Raw genomic sequence first — 17071 nt, 5'->3', positions numbered from 1 at the left:
AAGGTAAGTTCACTTATTTGAGAGCACTAGCTAAGGAAAAGCATTATATTAAAACTTGGTTTCCCTTTAATTGGTATTTGGGCTCAAATACTGCAAAATACAAAAGCAGTTTTTCTCCCTTCCTATCAAACTAGTAAGCTTAGTATCAAGCAGAGACCTGATATTTGACTGGTTTTCACTATGTCCTACCCTCATAGAAAAAGAATCATTGCATCGCACTGGGCTCTTCACCAGGAAAGCAGTCTGCATTTTATAAGCTAATTTAAGATCTCGGAAGAGAGGGAAATGCTCAGAGTCCATACTAGAACTCCTTCCAGTTTACTGAAAACAAGAGCAGTTCTGAAGCACAGGCTATTTCTTATTCTTGTTCCCAAACACAAATGCTGCCAGCACTGAACGAAGCAACAGGCCTTCACAAATCTCTCGCAGAGACTGACTGGCTGATTGATTTAGAGACAGGGTTTCACTCTGTAGCCCAAGGCTGCAGTGCAAGTAGCGCAATCACGAGTCTTACTACAGCCTCAACCTCCCTGGCTTAAGTGATCTTCCCCCTTCAGTCTTCCAACTAGCTGGGACTATAGTGTGCTGGCAGAGTATTATTTAAAATGCCAACAATAAAGCTGGGTTTTGTTGTGTCTGAAACAGTCTTATTTATATCACAGCAAAGCACAACCAGCTACTGTCTAAATTTCTTGCTGAAAAGAAAGGACAGACACTTTTACTTTTCCACTGTTTTATTATAAAAATCAACATTTCATTTGTTACAATTCAGCTTATTTATCATAATAATCAAAAAAGGGGTTTTATACAAGGTATTTTTATACAGTTTATAATTAAAGCACTTATTTTACAAAAGGAGGGAAGTGAAGAAGTGGACAAGGGCTGACCAAATGTTGGCCATTATAATATAAATACATCCTTGCAAAGCACCATCGTACCAAAGTCGATGAACAAGAAACACCAGGTGACTTTCAGACAACGACGAAGATTAAAGCTTAAGGGAAAAAAAATAAAGGAAAAACATCTGAAAGCAGCACCAGATCCTTCACTTGCAAATAAGGCTAGTCCAGTTTCATCTTCTTGGTATTCTCTCTACTTTTTAACATTTTTCCTTATTAACCCATATATTTAATTTCACATAATATTGGATTTAATCAGACTTAAAAATTTTTCCCTTTAATACGCATATTTAGGCATTAGATATACAGAATATATATCTCTATATAAATATCTCTATCGCCCATCCTGCTTATATTTGATTAAAAAACAAAACAACCAAAATGGACAGTTAAGCAAAAGCATGTTGTCTATAATTCTTTGGTGTTGCTTCTGGGCAAACTCTAAGTGATGGTGGGAAATCTAACAGTTTGTTAGGTCTGTACTCTGCTTCTAAGTACAAGAAATCATTTAGTTTGTAATTCTATCTGTAAAGTCATGAAGATTTCTTTTAGCAATAAACTCGAATGCTTTATGAAAAAGAAAAACAGCAAAGTTTACCTCAATTGAAGGAGGGTGAGGATAGAGTCAGTAACTGATTAACGTAAGACTCCACCTTCCACTCCACTCAGGTACAGGCTTTATGAGACGTAGATCAAGTCAGACAATAGCTTGAGAGTATGAATTTACAATACTTATAATTTAATTTTTTAAAAATTATAAATGTATAATTTTATACTTGAGGTCCAAAGTCTTCTACTGTAAAATGTTGAGAATTTCAAAAGCTAAATTTTGAGACTATTATAAAATGGTGCCTTCCCAAAAGTTAGAAGCCACACATGCACGACAAGTACTTTATAAAATCATCTTTCTCTTGGCTCATTTTAGGCTTAAGAAATACCAAATACAATTAAATTCCTTGAGTTTAAGAATTCTGATACTGTTTTAAACAACACTTGACTATAAGCTTCTTTAGGACTCAGTCCACACTTAGTGTATGGTCTCATCTGTAGGTGCCCAAATATGTGTCCACCAACTGGTAACTGGTCAACACACTCATATCCTTACTCTAGATAAACTATGGGTGCCATATGTAGACTGAAGCACCACACATTTATTAAGAGCTGACACATTTCGGATGTGAAAAGTCCAAGATTTTTGTTTCTGAATCTTGTTAGATACATAATGATAACCAACATGTAATTCCTACGGCATGCAAATCAATGAAGTGGGACAAAGTTTCCCCTACAAGAAAGAAAACAATTCAAAATATGGCATTTCTAAGAATCTAATCCAGGCAGCGGCAGCCTGTTTACTGCACAGAAGTAGGCTTGCTTAAAGCATACCTCTTCAGTCTCTGTTATGACTACTGATATCAAGTCACATAAGTGAACACATTTCATTAACACACTAGGTAAGCCACAGCTATTAACTCTGCCAGAAGTATTCTTCATGAATAGGGCTTTATAGCAAAAGAAAAAGATGATCCTCCAAAACTGCTACCTAATACAGATGGTGGCTAGTTTTATACCTTCAATAACGAATGAGTTTCCTTCATATAAATTACTGACTTCAGGGTATTTTTAAATTATTAAAGAAATACAACCCTCAAAATCATCTTAAAATTGTACTGCCCAAAGCCCCTTCCCCCAATTACTGGCCTATATTAGATTAAAATGTACTTTAAAGTCTTCATTTCTAAATACCTATCATCTCTGTAGAATAGCTGTTCTCAAACTTACTAAAGAATCAGAGATCTCTTGGTAATATATCACAAGGTATTTTTATATTAAAATTAAAGTACATAATCTTCTGCTAAACAGACATCTCGTGATATGCTGTAAGAGTGGCAGAAAGTGCCAAAGGCATAATAAAATTTCATGGAAGAAAAATTAATAGTGAGAAAATTCTATCCACCAACTCTGTTTTTTTCCTGTGAATGTGCCATTATCTGACTTAAGCAAACAGAACTCCTTAAGTCACTCTTCAGAAGATCACGACTTGTTGGAGCCAAGTCCAGGCCTTAGTTAAAAAAGACCACTTCAATGCAGAATAGCTTACTGTGGTGCAAAGTATGTTATGCTCAAGTTTATTTCTTGAATAATTTTAATCACATCAGTTAGTGCACATATTTTAGTACATATGTTCAAAATAAATACTTTTGCATATAAGGAATCTAATGAAACATTATTCATTTTCCCCCTTGCACAATGAATTTAATATGTCAAATTTAAAAATCCCTTTTCTTTTCCCCCCCTAAGTTGTGGTCTCATGTATTTCCTCTCGACTTTTCCAATTACAGTTCGTGTTTAATAATCAATAATACAGTTTACTTAAGCTTAACTGTCCATGTAACCTAAGGGTGAATAAATCTTTCCAAATTTGACAATTCTCTCATTAAGAAGTACTCCCAGAAATATTAAGAATCCATCTCATCTACCCCAGAAAGAGAACACTGAGATTACGCTGAACTGCCTTCAAATAGTTTTAAACAAATTGGCACACAAATTAGTATTTTGAAGAAGAAGCCATTGCCATCGCAGTGCAGGCATGTGGACTGAGATCCAACAAGGCAATATTCTTCTTAGTTTATTAGAGTGCAAGTCCCCACACGGGAAGTCCACCAGATTAAGATGCACATTAAAAAATGTAAACATATAGAACTGTCAAATTCTAACTGACACGCAGGTATTGCTAACCTTTCCATCTTCATTTAAGCACCAAGTGCCCTCGTGAATCACAGAACCCAAGTTCAATGTCCATTTTGTCTGACACTGTAGGCACTTAGTTCCAGCAACAGCAAGAGTTCATGCTTGTCTGACTGAAAAGCAGGACTCTGACAGATTTACCATTTGCTTCCATGCAAAATCAAGTACACCTGATTCTTACAGTCTCCAACAGTCAGCATTATTCTGAAACCACAATTTTATCTTCAAAAACTTTACTTAGGTATTTCATGAACAGTTACTTCACCCTTGCCAAAATTCTGAATCCTTTCTTCCACTGTTTTCTCTTGGGCCCTGAAACCCAGAGAAGCCTTGGCAAGACAGAATTAAAAAAGAAAAAGAAAAAAAAAATTCAATAATTAACTGACCAACACCTCTTAAACTAAAAATACATTAGTTTAAAACCATTCAATTTTAGCAGAGAAGTGCCAGACATGTGTAAAAAGCAGGAAACTGACTTCTGGCAAGGTGGCAGAGCAAGTGCTAGAATCATTCCATAGGTCAGCCCTGATAGCTGAAGATGTAGCAGCCCCAGTACCATACATGACAGCAGGTCAGGCAGATCACAAAAGAGGCTTCCATTATTCCCTTCCACCCAAATTCTGACAGCTGAAAAGTTAAAAGTTTGCCTTCTCATTTAATTCTCATTGTTAAATTTGTTAAATTATCTTAATCCATAATGGGTAAGAGAGGATCCACATAAAAATATGAGGTGATTACAAGAATAATTTGTGGATAATTTGAAAACAGCCTAACATTCACAGTGGGTAACAGAAAGATACTAAATTCATGTCACACATTAGAAGAGGTATGTATGCAGACATCATTCTGAGAAAAACCGGCCTAAAGAACATGAAAACGTCACAAACTGTTTAATATAGGGCAAATCCTAATAAGAAAAAATTCTTTTTAAATAGATTGTCTCTAACCAGAACATATTTAAATGTTTTACTCAGAAAAAAAAAAAAAAATATATATATATATATATATATATATAAATGATTTCATACTGTGATATATGCTGAAAGTAGTGCAAGGATATATGATTAATTTACAACAAAAACATAATGGTTAAATTTTTAATTCTTAAACATTGTCTATATGTGTTGTAAAAAGACATTTTAATGAGCATTAAAACAATCTTGGAAGAAGAGAAATAATATGTCTAACTTTTGATCATTATGCAAAAACAGCTGTCAAACTGAAGAGCTAAGCCTACTGGGGAATGGAGCTAGAAGAAATATTAAAATCAACTTTAATTTAGAAAATTCCATTTAGTCAATGCCTCAGCTTAAAAAAATCATGGTATCTTAGCCAAATGACCTACCAAGTTGCTGGGGGAGGCAGCAAGGTAAACATAGAGAAAAAATTCATTTTGACAGAGGTATGGATTCTAAAGGTAGGGACAGAGACTTGCACACACACAGGTTCATGGCATCTTACCAGAGGGCTCATCTCTCCTACAACAGCAACACCCACAATGGGTTTTTAGAAATATCTATCTTCCTCACTAACACTATTGGATTCCTAGAGAAAACAAAGCCGTTCGTCCAAGGTTAGTATTAACTCCTTTTTTTTCCTTTCATGATTTCTTACTTGTTGGCCCTCAAATGTTAGTTAACTGAAGGCTAGCTGGCTACATCCAAGTATCTATGGTTTGCTGCTCTGAGATGGACTTAATTTTTCTTCTTCCTCTTTTTTGTTTTTGGTATCAATAAAGCCCAGATATTCCTGGTCAGTGATGCCTTTATAATTCCTGTTTCCTTTGTACTCAGTTGCTTCACTGGGTTTAAGGCATGCTTTGTGTATTTAGTTTGCAAAAATAAAACTTTTAGTACAAATTTATTTTTTTATACAAACTTTTATGGCACAAGCAGCAAATCTGCTGTTTTAAGAAAATATATAAATATCCTTTTCTTCTGTACAAATATCTCCAATATTCCCTACCCCATTTTATAATTTTAACTGTACATGGTCTGCCTCATCCTTCTCTAATAGCTCCCTCCCCCCCTCCAGATCTCAACCAAATTTATATTTACATTTTTACGTCGGAGGCAGTCAGAGGAGGAGGGCCCCTCCTCAAGAGGAGTCTGTACAGGGAGAGGGTGGCGGTGGGTAGAGGTGATGAGAATAGCTCCTCTCTGTGTATGGAGAAGGTGGGCAGCTTTCATAGTTCTCCTCTGCCGACAAGTATTGGCTTCGGGGTGTGGGGGGTGGGGGCACAGGTTCTGAATCATAGTTCAAGTCACTGGTGTAGCCCTTGGCTGTTGCCACTGAGGTCATTCTCCGACTAGGAGCATAGTCACTGTCACAAACATCTGTGCTGCAGGGTGTGGTGGGGGGTGCAAAGTGCCGGTAGCTATATGGCCTGTAGCTGGTATAGGGAGAAAATAAAGAGAAGCAGTTAGTTTTATAAAAAAATGATTTTCCCTCTCAGAATAGAGGTATTAGATGTAAACTACACTATGAAAACAATAAGCTACTGCAATTTAAATTTACACAGACCAGGAGGCAATTTTCAATGGCAGATTCGCTGAGGAAGACAGCATGTACTTTCTTATTTGCAAATAAGAAAGTGGCAAGTGAAAATGAACAGGATGGAAACGCAGAGGTGAATTCAATCTAGCCTCTGGGTGTGCTCTTATATCTTCAAGTTAAACTGTATCACAGAACAAAAAATGACTATTCAAATTTGTTCTGCAGTTTCATAGCCTATGGGAAGAATGGGTTTCTACATATTTTATACTGCTCAAACACGTCAGTATTTCCTCAACATTCTTTACTCCAAAATTAACGTGATGAATAATTAATTTAATGACATCTGAAGACTTCATTTCTTTCTTCTGTACAATTCTGTACAATTTCTGTACAATCCAGGCTGGATTTTGGTAGACAGCCTCAGGGGCATAACTATTCCATTACTGTTACCTTAGCAAAGGGAAATTGCTGTGGTTGGGGGAAACAGTTTTCATTCCCTGTGTATAGATAAGTACCTGTCATAAAAGCAGCTTTAGGCTGGGCGTGGTGGCTCAAGCCTGTAATCCCAGCACTTTGGGAGGCCGAGACGGGCAGATCACGAGGTCAGGAGATCGAGACCATCCTGGCTAACACGGTGAAACCCCGTCTCTACTAAAAAATACAAAAAACTAGCCGGGCGAGGTGGCGGGCGCCTGTAGTCCCAGCTACTCGGGAGGCTGAGGCAGGAGAATGGCGTAAACCCAGGAGGCGGAGCTTGCAGTGAGCTGAGATCCAGCCACTGCACTCCAGCCTGGGTGACAGAGTAAGACTCCGTCTCAAAAAAAAAAAATGTATATTTCAGAGGCCTAGCTTATTTCTTACACTTATTTATCTTTATAAGGGATGTACAGTTGTTAGGTTTGTAGCATTGCTAACTAAAGAAAAAGGCATTGCAAAGACAGAAACATACTAGTGAAAATAAGATTTGACCTAAGTTCTGGCTTTTCTGTCATTTCCACATCTATTTGTAACTTCTTATACCTGTTTACTCTAAATATGGTAAAGCTGATCTTAAACTTATCCCAAAGATTTTTTTCATAAGCTTTCTCATCAAAGGATCAAGAAGATAGGATTGACTACAAGAGATGGTGCAAAAGCAAGTTAAAAACTGATACAACCATTCATAAAATACCTTGTGATATACAGCACCACAAGATAATATATCCCAGGATCCCGGGATACAAACCATTTGCTATCACTTGGACTGACTTCAAAAGAAATGGCTGCCATGATTGTTCACAGTTACAGATCAAACTCCTTGTTCTACTCTGTCTCTCCTTCTTACTACTGCATTTGATTAGTCTTTAACAAAGAAAGAAAGAAAGAAACCAGCCTGGGCATCATAGCAAGACTCCGTCTCTACAAAAAATTAAAACAAGTGAGCCAGGCGTGGTGACACACACCTATAGTCCCAGCTACTTGGGTGGCTGAGGCAGAAGGACTGCTTGAGCCTGGGAGGTGGAGATTGCAGTAAGCTGTGATTGTGCCCCTGCATTCCAGCCTGGGCAACAGAGCAAGACCCTGTCTCAAAATAAATAAATGAATAAATAAAAATAAAAAGGCTGCAAGGCTGCCAGAGACCAAAAGTTATGTGACACACTGAGCGAGTTCTCAAAGGCTTTTTACTATCAATACTGACATGATGTCACAGTTACTGTTTTTTTTTTCTTTTTTGGTCTTAACTTTTTGTCCAATCAGGTGTCAATCCTTGGTGAATTTCTAAGGTTAACATTTAAAAGTCCAAATACTTCTATTTTCATGAAAAAAATAAAACAAACTCAATTAATACAATTCTTTCATGTCCCAGTTTAGACCAAAATCTCAACAAATGATGAAAATTTTGACACAGAGGAACAGAAATTGGGCTTATATGGAAAATAGTTAAGCAAGAACAGTTTTTTATGCAATCGTGTTTATTCTGATGAGTGCCTCATTCAATCTGAATTAAAGACATTACTTTTTAAAAATAAAATTTTATATCTTTTCTCATTTCTCAATTTTCAGGCTTCTGCTTTTTCTGTTTTGGCTTCCTAGAAGAAACTTGTGTCAGGGAAAGCAGCATTACAACAAATCATTAAAACAATCAGTTCAAAGCCAAGGCTATTCAAACAGTCTTATCTAAACTGAAATAAGAATTCTGAGTGAGATACTTTAAGTGGTTCCCACTTTATTTCTACACATGAGTGAGGTCATATCAGGCCAATCTGACTGCAATGCTAGGGAAGATAATAGAAGGTTATCTAGAGAGGACAGCATATAGAAAAGATTATCTCAAAGATAACAGGCACTTGAGGGATGCCCATAAACCCTGGGCACTTCAGTGTTTAGACAGAAACTCTCATGCTGCTGATCATCTGTTGGCCGTTCAAGGAACATAGAAGTGGAAGCTGACACAACAGTACCTGACCTGCTCAACACACCTTATAGACTCATAAATTAGCAAAAAGCAATAATTTCCTCTTTATTGGCTTACAAATACACTTTATTTATTTCAATCTTTCTTTATTCCATGCAACTACATGAGAAATCTTTCACTACAGATTTTAATAGCATATGCAAGCAATGGCTGAACTTACATTTCTCTCAACTTTTCTAAAATTCTGTGCTCTTAAGTATGCTGCTGTTTTAAACTCTCAATTCTATGAACCAATCTTACCCCAATATTTCATTCTTAGAATATCAAACTATTTTGAAACCAGTCATTTTGGTGGGTAATTCCTCCTTAGAACACTGCCAAAGCCTGAGGCTGTATTTTATTATTCTAAAAGCCAGCATTTGTGATTCTCTTTAAAAAAAAAAAAAAAAAATGTATAGGCTGGGTGTGGTGGCTCATGCCTGTAATCCCAGCACTTTGGGAGGCCAAGGCGGGACATCACTTGAGATCAAGAGTTCGAGACCAGCCTGGCCAACATGGTGAAACGTTCCCACTAAAAATACAAAAATTAGCTGGGTGTGGTAACGCAGGCCTGTAATCCCAGCTACTAGGGAGGCTGAGGCAGGAGAATCACTTGAACCCAGGAGGCAGAGGTTGCAGTGAGCTGAGATCATGCCATTACACTCCAGCCAGGGTGACAAGAGCGAAACTCCATCTCAAAAAATTTTTAAAGGCCGGGCGCGGTGGCTCAAGCCTGTAATCCCAGCACTTTGGGAGGCCGAGACGGGCGGATCACGAGGTCAGGAGATCGAGACCATCCTGGCTAACACTGTGAAACCCCGTCTCTACTAAAAAAATACAAAAAACTAGCCGGGCGAGGTGGCGGGCGCCTGTAGTCCCAGCTACTCGGGAGGCTGAGGCAGGAGAATGGCGTGCACCCAGGAGGCGGAGCTTGCAGTGAGCTGAGATCCGGCCACTGCACTCCAGCCCTGGCGACAGAGTGAGACTCCGTCTCAAAAAAAAAAAAAAAAAAAAAAAATTTTTTAAAAAGTATAACATCCCGAAAGGAAAGGATTTGTGGTAGAGGCAATGTCAGTACTACCAAGACAAGATGACTAGTCTCTCTCTGGTGACCATCGTCTACTCATTTGGAGATACACCAGGTCCACAACTAAAACACTTTCTAATAAATACTGCAACATATTTTAGAGGAGGATGTGTATTACCTGTATGACCTATGAGTGGAAGGACTGTTTGAAGAATATCCAAATTCCATAGTGTAATGCGATCGCTCTGTGGCTGGGGATGGTGGAGGGTTCAAAATCTAAAAGAAAATTAAAACATTAAAGTAACAACACAGAAACTATTAGACTTTCTTTCAACTTTTCTTCCTTTATTAGTGTTTCTAAACAATACATTATTAGCACAATTCTTCTTTTCCAAAGAATTGACCTCAAACAGTACTTTAGGACTATGGCTTCCTCATTCCCTAAGACCTCATCATGGCTAAAAAGTGCAAAGTGACAAAAACGAAAATCTGTAACCTAAAAATCATTGGTCAGCACAGCTAGGTCCTGGTTATTTAAAATTATAAGTATTTAGAGAAAAATTACTGATTTAGGAGAAATTCCAGATGTGCTTCCTCTTTTGGGAAGTCATAAAATGAAGGTGTTAATCCCTCAAGAGGTACCATTCAGTAGTTCTACTTTTACTTGAAATGTGAAAGTAATGCCCAATGCTTTCAAGTATTCTGGTTATTACACAGTAACTTAAAAGACTTATAAGCATTGGGGGGCAGGATGTGGTAAATTCTTCTTTGAGCCCTTTATGCCTAAATTTCACATTCAAAAACTACTTTTACATTACTATCACTGATCACCCACATTTAAATGAGTTAAAATATCTAAGATCCTATGTATGTTGCATTCAAAGGAAAACAGACTACTTACTGCAGGGAAGTAAGTGCCTTTGGTGCTTGAAGAACTACTTGATGATGCTCCTGTAACATGGGCTCGGTCGTAGGGGGGTCCACTGCTTCCCCCCATGATACTGAGGGAGCTGATCATTGATTTACCTCGAGACATTCCTAAAACAAAAGGAAGATAAAAACTGAAGATGAGTAAGACCTATAAAAACGTATCAAGCAATTTTATTCAACAGTAGGATGACAAATATTAATAGTCAAGTAGTCTGATTTTAAAATAACTTACACTCTATTCCTATAATTGAAAACATTTAATGGAGAAAGGAAATGAATGTTCTCTAGAAGTGAATGCTTCTACTGAAAAAGCTGGCCTAGAACAAAGCCAAGAACAGCTCCCGCCTTCTCCCTCCCCTGGTAGAAGCAGAGCTATTTAAAATAAGGGCTTTTCAACCTCTTGGAGGATTTGAAAGGACTGTAAAGGGTAGAGGTTGTGAGGCAGAGTATATTAAATAACAGACTTGCTCAAAAGAAAACAAAAAACAATTTTTAGGGCACAAACAACATATGAAAGAGTATTTTTTCATCTAATGAATATAAATGTTGCTACAATCAAAACTACCAGCGCTAAAGAAGAAATTCTATTTTTTCCAAGAAGCTTCCCAAATTCCACTAATTGAAAATAGGTATGGCAACAAAGAAACATTACCATTAACAGTTTAAAAACCATGTTTGTCTACTTAAGAGTTACACCCATAGTAAGTTCCTATTTTTACAGGGTTTTTGCAAGGCACCTCCTTCTCCATATTCATTAAAAGGAAGGCTTCTTTTAACTAAGGGCACCAGAAAACATTAAAAAGAACACCACTTCCCTAGAGCAACATGGCCTACCCAAGTGTAAAACTTCTGGCCACTCAGCTATGCCTAAAGTAGCCCTTTGTCCCCTGTTAGCACATGAAGTCAGGAGAAAACATAAGACATATTCCTCTCTTCTATCATCCAGCTATTTACAAATCTTTGTTGGCTGAAGGGAGTCTTACATAATTTTTGGCCTCCTTTTATTCATGGGCTCCATAGTACTAGAGTTCCCTGGTGGTGAACTTAAAGAACCTGTGGTTTATAACTCTTTCAATAAACAACTGGCTGATTCACCTTCTGTAGCATACATCCAGAATTGTAGTCAGAGAGGCTTAGAGCTTGCATTTGTATTTGCTTTATATGCTCTGACAATTTCTACCAAACCATATCTAAGGCCTTCTGTGTAAAGAGAGAGTGCTAATAGTAAAAAAGAACATTTGTTCTTCTAATTGTTTAAACTCAGAGTAATATGGTTTCAAACAGACTCTAGGTAGTATTCTCTTCCACAATGGAAACCTGGCAGTCTTGCAGGACCAAAGACTTGATTCTCAATGGATCCATCCTGACTCACCTGGAAGAGATCCTGACAAAGAACTTGGGTGTGGCACATAACCAAGAGGCACAGAAGCTGGTCCATGAACTACATAGTCATTAGTCATGGTTTCCCCATCTCCCTTCATACGTGGACACAACATCCTCTGGCAGATAAAGTATATAGTTCCAGACACAAAAATGGTGACAATTACTCCAATAACAGAACCAACTGTATTGGTGGCCTGTGGTGCTGGTTCTTCAGTTGGATCTACAATGAAGAATGCAGTATGGTTATTTAATAGAAAAAACAACTGTATATTCAAAATAGTAATCAAAAAGAGGGCTTGCTAATAGGAATGCAAAGCTATAAGCCTAATGAAGATAATTCATAAGCACTTTTCTTTTTTATGAATACATACACACCACACCCCAAGGACATATGGAATAAATGTCATCATTAGGAATCAAAATGAACTACCCTTAAGTGAAGACAGAAATAAAACAATACGTTGGAAAGTGTAATTGTAAACTGACAGAAACAAAGATGGTAAATGAAGTACAGATTTAAACACCATTAAGAAGCTTTAAATAAATAAACAGATAAAATCCATTCTACTTCATTCTGTATACCATACAAATGAACAAGGTTATTCCAAGATTTCAGGAAAAAATTTATGGCCAGAAGGGATAACCCCAGGCAAGTCATCAAATTTTTTACCTGGAATGGTGAAGAAGCCAAAATCAGCTCTGAGCACATGTTAGATTTTAGATTTGAATAGTGACATGTAGGCCTGATGAATGAAAACTGGAAACTAAAGATGAGCCTTAGCTCTCAAATCCCCTATGCTGCTGGCCTTCAGGCTGTCTAGTTGCCTGAGACCAAGGAATATAAGGTCTTTAATACCTGATTACTGGAGGACTCACAAAGAAAGGCCAGATTGCCAGAAGAGGACACTTGCCCCAGGGATTCACCTTCCCTGGATTCCTGAGCTACCTGAGGCTTTAAGAAGCAGAGGGCATCAATACCAGAGGTAGAGGGAAAGTGAACTTATCAAAATTAGAGCATTACTCTTTCTATTCAGAGGGAAAATTCTTCCATTCTGAACAGTTAAATTATATCTCACAGTTGCAGATCCTTTAAAAAACTTCCTTCTGCTTCATCTTACCTCAAATCTCCCATCCATATAGCTAAACTCATCCTCTGACAGATTATTTGAAAGAAATGCGTGAAAATGACATCTCTAAGTTACATAATATGTAGGGATTATCATTTACAAATTTAGTCTGTGGAATCTGAGGCATAGACTCTTTTTAGTCCTTAAGAACAACCGTCTCATCTTTTCATGCCTTTTTAGTGCCTTAACATTCCTTTGCAATGCCAAGCTTCAAGAAAGAAGTTTACATTCACTACCCTCAATTCCTAGTCTCTGGTCACACTGTAACTCCCTGAAATCAGACTTCCACCCTTACCACTGCACTGAAACTGTTCTGGCAACAAAGTTCTACTATTTGCCATATTCAATATATTCTTCATTTCACTGACCTCTTTACACAATACTGCTGGTTCCTGTTTACTCTTAAAAAAATGTCTGATCAATATCCTTCCAAGATACCACTCTTAGTTTTACTATTTCTGATTATTCTTTCTCTGCTTCCTTTGTTGGCTTCATTCTCTTCTGCCGGCATCTTAAGTGCAGGTCCTTCCCAGAGAGATTTCTATCTATCACCTACTATTTTCCTCCTCGGCTTACTGTCCTGGGAGATTCTATCTACTGTCACAGCTTTAATTATCATCAATAAACTAAAAAGCACCACATCTCTCTTCTGAGCCACAGTTCCTTATAGTCAACTTCCTGAAGAGCTTCAGTGGGATATTCCAAGCGTATCTCTCAGACAACATCATCAGTCACCATCATCAGTCATTTCTCCTAGATTCCAGGGGTAAAGAGACCATAAATGAAGTCATCTAGTATAAGATAACAAAAAGTGATGGGGCTTGTGGCAAAGTACACGCCTGCCTAAAGGCATTTCACGTAAATTAAACATCACATCAATCAAACATTACATCTGCAGCCAAGATGGGGTAGGTACTTTGGTTTTCAGTTCCTGCTATATATCCCATTTAACGCCTCCAGTCACTCAATGAGGTCTGTGGGTCAACTTAAACTTACTAACTATATCTAAGTGGTTACCAATTCCTCTTTATTCTACTTCTGAAATAACTCCGAAATCTGTTCTCTTCTTGCCACCCCTACTCCTCCTCCTCCTCATGATTGAGATCTTTATCATCTTCTGCCTAAACTCTAATAGCTTTCTTTTTAAATTACAGGCTGCATATCATTCATAAATGGTGAGAATGATTTAGTGGGTTACAACCAGCTTTGAAAAAATGAAACAGAAAATGTCAGAATGCATTCTATATAATATGGGTAAATATTGAAGTGTTGTGTGACACCTTTTTAAATGCATGAGCTCACATCTCTGTATTCCTCTTGATGTGATCAAAAGAAGTTTGAAAGCAAACAACCTCACAGATTTCCCTGCCTATAAGCTTATCACCTCCAACACACTGGCTTTATAGCTTCTGTATTGCTTGACCATGCTAGTCTTTCTCTTGAAATTTTCAGTGACTCTCCACTCTCCATTGTTAATATTGTCTATTTTCTTTAGAAGAAAAGCATAGTCTTCCATGATTGTACCTTTACCTATGTTATCTCTTGCTGACACTCCTCAACACAGCCTGTATTTTGGCAGTCCCATTACATGGAGTTTCCCAAAGGTGCCTGTTTCACTCTTTTCTGCTTTTGAACAGTATATTCCCTCTGCCAAAAATGCAATTTCTCCACTTATCTACATAACGAACACTATTCATTGATCAACACCCAATCTTTTTTTTTTTTTTTTTTTGAGATGGAGTCTTGCCCTGTTGCCCAGGCTGGAGTACAATGCTGCAATCTCGGCTCACTGCAACCTCCACCTCCTGGGTTCAAAGGAGTCTCTTGCCTCAGCCTCCTGAGTAGCTGGGATTACAGGTGCCCGCCACCAAGCCCAGCTAATTTTTGTTTTTTTAGTTGAGATGGGGTTTCACAAGGTTGGCCAGGCTGGTCTCAAACCCCTGACCTCGTGATCCGCCCACCTTGGCCTCCCAAAGTGCTGGGGTAACAGGTGTGAGCCAGCACACCTGGCACAACACCCAATCTTAAATACCATTTTTCTAAGATGCCTTCCTTGATCAAGTCCATCTTTGTCCCTAAAAAGCTGACTTCTCTCTCATTTCTACTGCTGCCTGTGTAGATTTCTATTACAGCACTTATACTCCATAATCAATGTATCTACTATGAGTCAGGCTATGTGTTTTTTAGGCTAAATGATATATATGTTAAATCATTTAATTTTCTTGCAGGCATCAGGCTAAGCATCATTCTCTTCATTTTGAAGATGAAGACCTGTAATTCCAGCACTTTGCGAGGTCGAAGTGGGTGGATTGCTTAAGCTCAGGAGTTTGCGACCAGCCTGGGCAACGTGGCAAAATACCGTCTCACTAAAAATACAAAAAATTAGCTGGGTGTGGCAGTGCATACCTGTAGTCCCAGCTACTTGGGAGGCTGATGTGGGAGAATCACCTGAGCCCTGGAGGTTGAGGCTGCAGTGAGCTATGACCGTGCCACTGCACTCCAGCCTGGGTGATGGGAGTGAGACCCTGTCTCAAAAAATAAATAAAATAAAAAATAAAGGTGAGGAAACTAAAGTTTAAAAAGAACAAAACATCTGTTGGAGGAAGGAGGTAGGATTCAAATCCAGCTCTGCTTAGTTCCAGAATTCCTATTCTTGCTACTATTTCAACGATAGGGGGACTTTGAGAAACTTGGTGCAGGTAGCATGTATCCTCAGCATACATAGCAGAGTGTCTACAACAGGGCAGTAAATGCTTGTTGAATAAATGAATGGAGTCTAAGTCTTACTGAGTAGTTCCACTTGAACTTTGTAAAAATACTAGCTTAAAGTTCTTGTTACAGGTGAAAGAACTTTTAAATTAATCCTATCTAAATTCTATCAAATATATTTGACAGGGTAGACCTGGCTTAGGCTGAATTCCATTCAGAATTAAGTTTATCAATTTGGGATACATTATACGTTAGGGCAGGGATCCCCAAGCCCCTGGCCACGGACTGGTACTGGTCCATGGCCTGTTAGGAACTGGGCCACAAAGCAGGAGGTGAGTGGCGGGCCAGAAAGCATTACTGCTTGAGCTCCATCGCCTGTCAGATCAGTGGCAGCATTCGATTCTCATAGGAGTGCGAACCCTGTTGTGAACTGTGCGTGTGAGGGATCTAGGCTGCACGCTCCTTATGAGAATCTAACTAATGCCTGATGATCTGAGGTAGAACATTTTCATCCTGACACCATTATCCATCCCCACTTGGAAAAACTGTCTTCCACGAAACCAGTCTCTGGTACTAAAAAAGTTGGGACTACTGTTTTAGGGCACTTGTCAACAGTTATGAACCTTTTATGAACCTTTAAGAAACTATAGGCTATTTAGCCAAGGGTCCCAAAGTCCAGGGGTATACGTTGGCCTGTCTTCAGGATGCATTTTAAGAAAGCTCTTAAAATCTTCTAGCCATCGAGAAACTGGTGGAAACACTTCAAGAAAATAATGGAATACAGTTAAACATGAACTAACATTCAGAAACTAAGTTCAGACCAATTGATTTCTTTTTTTTTGAGACTGAGTCTTGCTCTGTGGCCCAGGCTGGAGGGCAATGGCGTGATCTCAGCTCACTGCAACCTCCGCCTCCCGGGTTCAAATGGTTCTCCTGCTTCAGCCTCCCAGTAGCTGGGATTACAGGCATGTACCACCACGCCCAGCTAATTTTTGTATTTTTAGTACAGATAGAGTCTGGTCTCAAACTCCTGACTTCAAGTGATCCGCCCACCTCGGCCTCCCAAAATGCTGGGATTACAGGTGTGAGCCACCATGCCCGGCCGATTTCTATGTATCTAAATGATTTGAGAATTTTGTAACTTTGGTTATAGTAAAATAATATTTATTCTTTTCTAGTACTTTATTAAATGTTTCTGTGATGATTTCTGTGCATAAGAGAACTGCTATGTTTAAAGAATTACTGAAAGCAAAACATAAAAAAACCTTTGCACAAATAATTAGCTTAATATTATTACTTAGGAAATCTTGATAAGTAAACC

At 38.3% G+C, this 17071-nt stretch overlaps 1 protein-coding gene across 2 annotated transcripts in view; it reads right to left on the bottom strand.

The window, feature by feature from the left end:
• Nucleotides 1-716: 716 nt before the first annotated feature.
• The window catches only part of LRP6 (LDL receptor related protein 6), a 161005-nt gene continuing 144650 nt past the window's right edge, over nucleotides 717-17071 (bottom strand). Inside the window, exons 20-24 of one of the 2 annotated variants that reach the window (XM_033222838.1) lie at nucleotides 11904-12134; nucleotides 10503-10639; nucleotides 9780-9877; nucleotides 5702-6036; nucleotides 717-3973 (exon numbers count right to left, since the gene is read on the bottom strand). In XM_033222838.1, coding sequence (XP_033078729.1) covers nucleotides 5742-6036; nucleotides 9780-9877; nucleotides 10503-10639; nucleotides 11904-12134 — 761 coding nt within the window. In that variant the 3' untranslated portion in view covers nucleotides 717-3973; nucleotides 5702-5741. Of the gene's footprint in view, nucleotides 6037-9779; nucleotides 9878-10502; nucleotides 10640-11903; nucleotides 12135-17071 lie in introns of both variants that reach the window. The other variant, XM_033222837.1, reaches the window with a different exon arrangement.

The sequence above is a fragment of the Trachypithecus francoisi genome, unplaced genomic scaffold (genome assembly GCF_009764315.1).
Source record: "Trachypithecus francoisi isolate TF-2019V2 unplaced genomic scaffold, Tfra_2.0 Lachesis_group11, whole genome shotgun sequence".
In the NCBI taxonomy this organism is placed as follows: Eukaryota; Metazoa; Chordata; class Mammalia; order Primates; family Cercopithecidae; genus Trachypithecus; species Trachypithecus francoisi.
The sequence above is the reverse complement of the archived record's forward strand: the minus strand, read 5'-3'. Positions and strand labels throughout refer to the sequence as shown.